The sequence below is a fragment of the Bombus huntii genome, chromosome 6, assembly GCF_024542735.1.
Source record: "Bombus huntii isolate Logan2020A chromosome 6, iyBomHunt1.1, whole genome shotgun sequence".
In the NCBI taxonomy this organism is placed as follows: domain Eukaryota; kingdom Metazoa; phylum Arthropoda; class Insecta; order Hymenoptera; family Apidae; genus Bombus; species Bombus huntii.
The window spans coordinates 2,133,656-2,145,157 of NC_066243.1; the positions used below are offsets into that span (position 1 = coordinate 2,133,656).

The following is an 11,502-nucleotide window of genomic DNA, read 5'->3' on the forward strand; positions in this document are numbered from 1 at the left end:
TAATATTAGAAAAATAGGACTATAATATAATTACAGTGGGTATGGGTATTTTTAAAAAGCGTGCATATGTAATAAATAAATATATATGTCGGAGATGAAAGGACATCGGAGCCTTTCTTTTGGAATGTTTGGGAAGGTCCCCAATACTTCAGCTTAGACTTTTTATTATAGCTGTACTTAAATAACGAAACTTGGAAGTAGTTGTTTATGATTTAATCCTATTATGTTTGGCCGAGATTTATGACAGTAGGCTTGGGCTCGAAGTGACACGACTGATCGCTAAACGTAGCCACGGTCACGGGATGGACGTCTTTACCTAGCAGAGGTATGGAGTAGTCGTATAGCTCTCCTTAAAAATATAGTTGTAGCGGCACACGTGTTCAAAGACAAATCAAGGCACGTGTGGTTTTGCCTTGGAGTATCAATATCGTAGGACACACACATATTGTATTAATAATCAAACTCCGGGCAGAAACAATGTCGCCGCTACGTGGAACCGTCTAACAAAGGCGATTAGAAATTTATCGGTACCCCCTCGATCAATATAATATAAACGAACGCGATCGTAAGGAGAGCAGAGTTTCATCAGTCACATTTACGTGCGATCTCATCAGCGAGTTACTCACCGTCTTTACGATCAGTGAATACTTGACGTTTTTAACAAAGAATCCGACTTAGACTTTGGAAGAAAGCGCATTTGCAATCCCGTTGACCGTGGATTCGTTATTGAACCTAAGATCATTGTCATTAGCACGTCGAGTATCTAATCGCCACGGTTACTTGTCAAATTCAGTAACAATCATATTTGTATGAGTAAATATCTTCTCTATTGTATGACAACAATGAAGATTCGTTACACGCCCCTAACCCTAATGAGAACTCGACATATATATACCATGTATGTGAATTTGTTTGTAGACGTTTGGAATGCGTGTAGATTTCTTTTGCAAACAATCGTTACCTGTAAACGTGCAGATTATTCATGTAGATCGATCGATGCATTGGCGACAGCATTTTTCATCGCATTTAACATCGTAATATTTAATTTTTGCAAAATATTATATTGCATCTGCGCACTTTTTTCTGACGATGTTATCTAAATCATTGACGTCGTTGACATTTTGTAGAGTCCTCTGCACTTTTGTTGAACTCTGCTCATAAGCTTCCAAACCGCGTACCATACTTCCCAGTAGGCACTGACCTATCTACTATAATAGTACAGGCTTATCGGAACATAAAATCTAGATATGTCAAATTCTGATAATAGAAATGCATGAGAAACTTTGTATCGTAGAGTTAGTTCTCGATATGAATGGCGATGAGTTTAACGTGCAACGATTGCTTTAACTGACTTTCTTATACACAGTCGAAATGTATGTATCGTCGTATGTGGAAATCCATTATTGCTGTAGAAAAATCACAATCTGTTTCTACAGCAACGAGTGGTATAATACCGGGCTGAATAAGAGCGAGTCCGTTGCATTCGAATAACAAATATCCGATAGCGTGGAATCACCTCGCGAGCGACGAGAACGTAAAATTAACACGAAGCAAACAAAAGCTAACAGTACGCGCCAGGTGTCATTGATTTCAAGAAAACCTTTGCAAAACTGCTCTTTATGCAATTGAAAAAAGAGTTGTAAAAGAAGTCGTAGAATTATCGGGAGGTTAGCGATAAAATTATATTGGCTCATCCCAGAAGTATCGCAGTTACTCTGAGAGTTAAGTTGAAAACAATCGGAATTGTTACTGTCAGCGTTTGAAGAAATTGGAATAGAAAAGTTAATAGGGAAAGATGCCGAATTATGGAAGATACAAAAAAGTTTATTAATTAGTAATTGAATTGTATTAATTAGTAATTAAATAGTATTAAGTAATTGATCGATCGTCAAGATGCTATCGTTTATTTTCATCGAGTATACGAAAACCAACGATTATATTGTTTATGGCTTATAGGCAGACCTAATGCAAAAGAGCCAAGTTATACTACAAGACCTCAATAAGCCAAATTCTCGTTACGCTTTACTTGATGGACTTCAATTCCTTAAACAACACTTGTGCACCAGGTCACGCCATTAAATTGTAATTTTTCATTAAATAGTAAATTTGAGTAAATATTATATTTTGTGGCTGTATGGAGAAAGGATCGACGTTCACTTTCTTTTTTAAATTATACCGCGTGAGTGAGGATACGCGGGAAGTACAACAGGATTTGACTCAGCACAGTAAAATACGAGAAAAGAAATTCATATAAATATATGATACGATCTCATTTTCGAGTAACGTCGTGTTTTTGACGGTGACATATGATTTCATGTTAGATTTGACTAGAATGAAGTAACGTTTTAGCTTTCAATAACGACGGTCGTATTGTAGAGTTTTCTCAATTAATTCTTTTGAGTGAGAATTTCATTTTAATCGAGTTTCCTGAGGACTAATTTTTTTTCAACTGACCGTTGAGTTGAAGAACCTTCAGAATGAATGGAATTTCATTCATTAAAGGTACTTAGATAATGCAGGTTAAATTATCGTCGTACTTTTGTTCTAAAAAAAGTATGACAAGAACGCAGAATCTAATTAATTAAATGTTTCTTGGGACAACCGATCAAACTCTTTCTACTTAAAAGTTTAGCTCAGAGGAAATCTACTGCAAAATATTAATCGATCCTCGTGATAATTCATTGAGAATGTTAAGTCTACATTTTCTAATCTTGATTAATCTTGATTAATCTTGATCGATTAATCCAGAGGTGGTTTTCATCGGATTAATATTTAATTTGTTATCAAAGAGCTACGAAATATTTGTTAACATGGAAAATGATTTTTGTGAGAGCGTTTTTTCGAAGATGTAATATAGCTATTAGAAAATTTCTTCTCAACCAACAAATAATAACTTTAATATAGAACCATAATTCAGAAGTAAGTTAAGACAATTAATAATACGACAGAAAGACTAGCCGAGTTAGCGAATTGATAATTAGGCTGTGAGAATGAAAAATAATAATGTGCCGAAAATTACCTTGAGACTATCGGACATGGCAGAACGACTTATGTTGAAATAAAACTAGTACCATTTTTTTCAAATTTGTCTTTTAGTGCATATTATTTGCCTCATGAAACTCATCCAGACGTATTTATAATATATATAGGAATCTTTTTTTTTTTAATTGAAACCAATTATATAGTTTTTTTTATCATATCTTCTATTATCTCCTTCATCAATCAAGATGCATGTCAGTATCCATGTATGTGCACATGTATCTATAATATCTCATGCATATTATGTCCTGAGAATGTACTATGCATGTATGTACGAGTACAGATTTCAGACAGACTAAGGATTTCACAAAAATTGTAATTATTACTATACTGCAGAGATTTATGCATTTGCAGGAAATATAAGAATGCATAGTATTCACATGATATGCAAAAATACATAAAACATCTAAAACAAATCGTTCATTATAATTATTTGGTGGGTGGGAAAAAGTTTCTATACAAAACACATCTTTTTTCCAGCTACATCCATAAACATATAAAATTACATAAGAATACACAAACTAGCCGACACTTACAGTTGGATAGCAATTTACACAGTTCAGGTCGATTTTTCGTAATCGAATATTTCATTGGAATATTGCTACTTATGAATAATTTCATATAGAATATTTCGTTATTTTAAAACAATTTATACAATTTATAACAATAAATCGACATGTGCAAATCTAATAAATTTCGAACGAACGATGGACAAAACAATATATAGTTTCCACATTTTCTTACAGGTTGTGAAGATGTTTATCATCGTAGTTGTGATATTCGCCATCTGTTGGCTACCTTATCAAGGGTTTTTTTTTTTCCTTTATCACCACAAGCATTTGGCGGAAAATAGCAACATCCCACACGTTTATTTAAGTTTCTATTGGCTCGCCATGTCAAATGCCATGGTAAATCCTATCATATACTACTGGATGAACAATAGGTGAGTTTTATATCTGGATAATATCTTGTGCCTAAAAAAGGTACATTCTTAAGATGGTAAAGAAGATGAAAGCGAGGAAGTAAAAATGTTTCGTTAGTATGGTGTTATACAGTATCGAAAATCGATATTCCATCGAAACATTGTTGAAACCGACAAATGCATTGTTTGAGATGATGAGAGAGAATTAGGTAATTAAAAGTCAAAAGATGAATATTACAGCAGACATTAAATGCGTCTACAGTTGATGTGAAATGTATTCGTACGCCGACTAGTTTCAAACAATTCTCCATAAAAAATCAGTTTAGTAAATAATTTTTATAAAACAATAGTATTCGCGCAAAACTTTTAGAATAGACACTATGCAGGAGATCGAATGTACTTGGAAGCATAACAGAAATCGTTCATGAATCGACTTAATTCACAGAGTTTACGAAAGAATGTATAACGCATGCACCACTCTTTAATAATAATTAATTATAACAGAGTATTTAAGAACGTTATGGACGCTAGCAATGCACAAAATTCCATTCAGTAAAAATTACCAATAAAGAACGTCATAAAAATGTGCAAAAACTTCAGCGCAGGAAAAGATTTACCTAGATTTGCATTATTAATGTAAAAGTTTACTTTTTTGAGAACTGCACCTAATAGATCCACCGCATGTATAATTCATAGGTATGGAATAAGGAAGACCGCAAAATATGATTCCGCAAATGAACATTCACAGAATATTCATTAACTTGGACAGACTATTTATCATTCGAATGATAAAGTAAACTCTGAAGATGCCATAGAAATTAGAGATCATCTTAAAAGTAACTTGGACATTAATCCATGTAACATCTGTGCAGCTTTTTACAAAATCAAAGATATCATAATATGATGTACTTATACAAAATATTTTGAAAATAAAGCAAACAACAACAAAAATTTGGAATTTGCGCAAATAACAAATAACCAATGGAGTCCTGGCATAGAATCCTTTTTTATAGTAAATACATCTTTATAGTACAAATATGTTTTTGCAAAGTATCAAGCCACTACTCCTACTACAAGGATAGTTACAGAAGCCAGAAACGCAATTTACAGTTTAAGCTCCACTTTTTTTGGTTTACTTAATTGACACTTATGACAAAAATCAAGGGTATTCTGTACAATGGCATACATGTTTGTGATTTCTTTTCACAATTTTTGGCTACGAACTTGATCCTTAAAAAATTCGGAGAATTTTTGTAACCTGATTTTATTTTGTAATTGTCCAGTGAGCATGTTTATATCTTTAGAGTATTAGTGTCTTGTTACGATTCTTAATACGTAACTTTTTAATGCGTAAAATATTCGACGGAACTCACTGATTAATTTTTTAAAAACAACTACGTACGTATATATGAATCACGTAGATTGTAAATTGATGTCTTTTGATTTTCTTACAGGTTTCGGCTCTATTTCCAACTAATAATATGCAAACGTACAAACTGCGACGATTCTCCAATGCATGACTTTGTAAAGCGAACAGATGTGATAACTTATAACTCAAGTAAGCAATTATTGGATTATATTATATTTTACACATAGTTGATTGCTTAAGATATCTGAGGGATATTTTGGTTAATTTTTAAATATCGATAACTAATAAATACGATCTCAAATGCAATATTTCAAACTTTTCATTCTCGTGATTTTGGCATTCGTTAGATTATGACTTTTGTTAGGAAACTTTCGCGCATTTGTTACAAGGTTGCGATAAATTTTTTACTATCGAACTATTTATTTTATTATCGAACATGTCATTTAATGCATCATTACATTTTTATTTTGCGTATTTAGGAAGTTATTAGTTGATAATTTACAACGAACAATAAGATTTGCGTTTAATACTACAAGTATAAATTTGATTAATTAAACATAAATTTACTAATTTATTCTCAGGTCGTCTTAAATCCACTTCGATACGTTGGAAGCATAACATGGCAAAGACACAGATGCAAAATATACGAATGCGATCTATATGTATAAACGATCACAAACAAGACACAACTACCGTCTGATAAATAATATGTGAATAACATAATAAACAAATTTTGTTTGTGAATAGTAAAATCTTGTGATGATTGTAAGTATCGTAATAAATGTTAACTTATTATAACTCCGTCCTTGTTCTTGTACCTATCTAATACTATATAACGTAATACATTATAACGTAATTCTAAACAATGTAATACTATATAACGTAATACATTATAACGTAATTCTAAATAACGCAATACTATATAACGTAATACATTATAACGTAATACTACATAACGTAATATTGGGTTGGCAACTAAGTGATTGGAGATTTTGTCATTACCACCTAATGTATATAGTATATGTTATATAGTATTATATATATCGTGTATTAAATTTATTCGAAAGTATTCGAATAGTTTATTGGACAAAGTGATCGATCCAAACTGTGCGTAGTTCATGACGGTGATTCGGCCGTCTGACGGTCACGTTCCACTGTTGCAGAGTTTTTCAGAGTTGGTCGGGGCTGTGTACGATATTTTGTGTAACTGGAAATTTAACGCAAAGGTACGTTGATCGCACATTGTGGCAAATACAGCGCGAACGGTAATTCTAATTATCTCATATCTAGTTATAGGTTATCGTATCGGCTTGTTCTCCTTTGTATAAATTGCCCTGCGAGCATGGATGGACGATGCATCTGGAGAAATGAACTGTGACGAATAACAACGAGCAGCAAGAGGATTAACAAGAGGAAGAAGGAAAAGAGCGTATAATCGTTGATAATGAGAAAATGTATTATCTGATTGGTTGCGTACGAGCGTGGGAGAAAAAGTGTGAAACGAGGGAAAGACAGGGAGAAGTATCTTGTAAATGTGTAAATAAGAAGCGCAGAAAAGATCGTTTGGAAATGTGAAACGTTTTGCGTAAAACAAGTAATGATAAGAGCGTAAAAATATAGGGTGAAAAGACGACGTGTATAATAAAGATGCGTAAATAAAAATAAACGCGTTGCTAACTTGGGTGTATGAAAGGTGGAGCATGAAAGGTAATAGCGATGTTGATTCAGCATGGAAATTTGTCAAAACATGGGTTAGTTTTGTTAGAAAATTGTAAAATATGTAAAAAGATTGTAGACGTTAGATGCGCGAAAGTTGAAAGAAGTAAGAAAAGAAGGAAAAGAGAGTATAAAATGATAATAGGTAATACGTAAGGCAATATAATTTTCTGGATGGCAAAAGAATGGATTTGTTTGGATTCTAGGAGACTAAAGAATAAATAAAGATACATTTAGGAGATACGCGCGCGTTGTTTATTCGACTATTGATCATAAATTGTGAAAGTAGGCTTTAAAAAAATAAATGACAGATAGAATAGGTTTTAAAGGTTAAGAATATGGTTGTGATAAGAAAGGTGTAATTGTAAAATGTATGGGTAATGGAATAAAATACCATTACGAAAGGTAGTAATTATATCTGGAAATATATTAACAAGAAAGAACACGAAAGTTATTAGAAATAAAATGGAACGGTATTATTAAATGTAGTGATTATATATGTCGGGTCACGATTCGAATTTTGGGCGCGCGACGACTCTTCATGTGGACTAGCCATCGTTTCACAAAGCCGAGATTTTATTTACACGTATATACAGGTCTATCACTAAGCTTAACAAATAATAAGTACGACTAATAATAAGTCTAACAAACACTAAGCCTAATGAATAATACGATCTACGAATAATTAAATTAAATAATACTATTAGCAATGTTTGAGTTCAAACGAATCCACGGTCACCGGGATAACTCCTTACTAAGCGAAACTAACTTAGACGCAAATGCGATCGTCGAAAATGCTCGATGTATCACTCTCCAAGGCAATCGCAAGAATGCCAGCCTCGTGGAGATTTTTCTCCCTGTACGATTGCATTTTGTTTTCTATACCCGTTTGGAAGCATCGAGAAGGTTCCAAACGCCGTTGCTAGGCACACTCGTTGGAAGCATCGAGAAAGTTCCAAACGCCGTTGCTAGGCAGTTTCTGCCTGGAGTTTTGATTACTAATACAATGTATGTACCATTGCATCGGCACCTCCGAGGCAACATCACACGTGGCTCGGCCCGCTCTCGAGGCCGCATGCCGCCACAACCACATTTCTCGGAAAACACATACAACCACTCCAGACCTCCGTTAGATAAAACATCCATCCCGTGACCGTGGCTACGTTCAGCGACCGATTGTCACCTCGAACCCAATCTCGCTTATTACAAATCTTAAGCAATTACAACTATAATAAAATCTAGGCTAAGGTACTAGAGGATGTTCCCAAAATTTCCAAGGAAAGGCTTCGGCTTTCCTTCCATCTCCGACACGGCCATCCTGACTATCACACGTCCTCGGGTGTACCTTCGTCAACAAAACAAAAGGAAACAGGATTAGTATCATTGTGATTAGCATTCAAAGTGCCAGTTGCATTCTGCGTGCTTTCAGTCGGGTCGTAATGACATGACGGACCATTCTCGATTTCACACCCAAATGGGTCTCATCCTTCGAATCGCACATACTCTCAAAGTTCGTTACATAACCAGCTTCGTAACACGATCGCTGTCAACACTAGACCGCCTCCAGCCTCGTGACATTGTCACTGCCGGTACTAGACCGCCTCCAGCCTCGTGACATCGTCGCTGTCGGTACTAGACCAGCTCTAACCTCGTGACATTGTCGCTGTCGGTACTAAACCGGCTCCCAGCTTCGTGACATTTTCGCTGTCGGTACTAAACCGGCTCCCAGCTTCGTGACATCGTCGCTGTCGGTACTAAACCGGCTCCCAGCTTCGTGACATCGTCACTTCCAGTGCCTGACCGCACTGAACTCCATCCCATGGCCGCACCTGAGCTCATATAATTCTACGATCCTCTGGGATCGGGGTACTCACATCGCCATGGTCACTGTTCTCGTCATCACAACAGACATCCAACTCCGCAGGAATGCAACTATCCGGCATTTTCCTTAACCTGTCATGACTGTACTTGTATGACCTTTTCCCATCCAGTGTTTTCAAGGTATATCGGTCTCCTTCCAGGACCTCCGATATTACAAACGGACCCCTGAATTTTGGATCCAGTTTTGTCTGGTTCCTTTCTTCATTTTGGCGTAGTACCAAATCACCGGGATTAAACCTAACTACTTTAGCTTTGGTTTTATCGAATCTCTCTTTGTCATACCTAGCACTAGTTTCCATCTCTTTTATTGCCTGTTGTCTTACACTGGAGATATCTATTTCTTTTTCCTCGATGTTATCAGGTAGTAATAAGTCATACGGTCTTGCTGCTCTACCAATCAATAACTCTAAAGGACTCGATTTGGTTACGCGGTTGATGGTGCAATTCAAAGCCAATTGCATCTCCCCGATCGCGTCTTGCCATGAACGCCCGGTCGTTTCTACCGTTGTGAACATATTTTTTAACGTGCTCATAACACGTTCTACTTGGCCATTGGCCCTACTTGCACCGGTTGCGATCAAATGAACTTTGATTTGTTTGCTTGCACAGAATTCTTGAAATTCCCGGCCCGTGAAACATCTACCCTGATCTGCTATTACCCGACAGGGACTACCGAACAAAAACACGGCGGACTTAAGTGCCTTGATAACGCTAAGCGAATCCAATTTGCGTGTGTGATGTAAGTGCACGAATTTCGTAAAGGCATCGATCAAGACGACGACATACTCTTTCGAGTCATTCTTGCCACTCAGCTTGCCCGTTATGTCCATGTGCACCGTATGCCACGGTATGCCGGTCTTAGGTATAGGATGCAGTTCAGCCTGTATTTTACCTGAACTAGCCTTCGAAACTCTACAAGCATGGCAGTTCTCGACAAATTTGCGAACGTACTTCGCCATTCCCTCGAACCAATAATACTCATAGAGCTTCTCGAGCGTTTTATCCCATCCTAAGTGCATAATTGACTGATGCACATGGTTGATGACGGACCATCTAAAACCTCTCGGAACAATGGGTAAGCAAAGGGTTCTGCCCTTTCGTTGTATTTTACGGTAAAGTGTACCGGATCGCAGTTCGTAGGTATTCGCGATATCTTCCGCGAGCTCTTCGTTCTGCAACTTATTAACGATTTCGGAGATTTGCGGATCGCGACGTTGTTCCGCTAATAGCCAATCCTCGGAGATCTCGGCCAGATTAATCTCTTTCTCTGCGACCTTGTCTATCATACGGCGATTCAAGTCTACGGGGTTTCGCGAAAAGAAATCTACGTGGGCCATTCGTTTACCCTCTCGATACATGATGTCAAAATCGAATGTTTGCAAGTAAGCCCACCACCTATAAACCCGGTCGTTTAAGTTTACTTTGTTGCTGGAGGCTTTCAAAGAATTACAGTCGGTAACTACTAAGAATTTCCGTCTATGTAAGTAGTGTCGGAAATACTTGACGGCGCTTACTACTGCTAGTGTCTCCAGTTCGTACGAATGATACCTAGATTCCGCGGGACTGGTCCTTTTACTATAATATTCGATGACTCTGTTTTCCTTTTCGACTTTGTGCATTAAAATAGCTCCATACCCCTCCGAACTAGCGTCGGTATGTAGCTCTATGGGACGATTGGGATCAAATATCATTAACACCGGCGCGTCGGTCAGAACGGAAATTATCTGTTGTCTTATCTTTTCGTGCCTGTCCGTCCAAGTTACGTGCTTGTTACTAGAAGTGAGTGCGTACAAGGGTTTCATCACTTGTGAAAATTTAGGAATAAATTTTCGGAAGTAAGAGGCCAAACCTATAAACTGCCTAAGCTGTGTGACGGTCGACGGTGCAGGTAAAGAATTCAAAGCTTGTATTTTTCCCGGGTTTGGACGAACTTCTCCGTTACGAATTACATATCCCAAATAAAGTACCGACGTTTTCAGAAAAGAACATTTAGCGAAATTGAAAGAAAATCCGGCGTTTACGAGAGTGTTTAGTACAGTGTGCAACCTTTCTAGAGCTTGATCTATTGAGTCGGCGATTATTAGAACGTCGTCCAAATAAACAACGACATACGAATAAGCGAGGTCGCCTAAGGCCTTGAAAATGGCTCTCTGGAAAACGGCTGGTGCATTTTTCAACCCAAACGGCATCGTCACGTATTCGTATTGACCGTCGGGGGTAACGAACGCAGTATATTCCGTCGAGTTAGGATGAATGGGAATCTGATGAAATCCGCTAGCCATGTCCAGGCTAATGAAGTATCTCGCACTCTGCAATCTCGCGATTTGGTCAGCAATAAGGGGTAAGGGATACCGATCCGCGACCGTATTTTTATTCAGCGCTCGAAAGTCTACACACAATCTGTCTGAGCCGTCCTTCTTCTTCACGAGTATCATAGGGCTCGCGAACGGCGAATTACTAGGTTTTACGATTTGTGCTTTCATTAATTCGTCTATTCTCTCGCGTACTATTCTTCGCTCTTCCTCGCTAAGCCTGTAAGGGCTTCTCTGCACGGTGACGTTGGGATCAATTAGCC

General features: G+C 37.1%; 1 protein-coding gene across 3 annotated transcripts in view; it reads left to right on the forward strand.

Annotated features, from left to right (window-relative positions):
- LOC126866853 (tachykinin-like peptides receptor 86C) overlaps nt 1–7,287 on the forward strand; it is a 47,809-nt gene extending 40,522 nt beyond the window's left edge. For all 3 annotated transcript variants that reach the window (XM_050620837.1, XM_050620835.1, XM_050620836.1), the window contains 5 exons: nt 3,786–3,982; nt 5,416–5,519; nt 5,912–6,095; nt 6,494–6,556; nt 6,621–7,287. In XM_050620837.1, the coding sequence (XP_050476794.1) occupies nt 3,786–3,982; nt 5,416–5,519; nt 5,912–6,030 (420 nt within the window). In that variant the 3' untranslated portion in view covers nt 6,031–6,095; nt 6,494–6,556; nt 6,621–7,287. The remainder of the gene's footprint in view (nt 1–3,785; nt 3,983–5,415; nt 5,520–5,911; nt 6,096–6,493; nt 6,557–6,620) is intronic.
- Nucleotides 7,288–11,502: the final 4,215 nt, after the last annotated feature.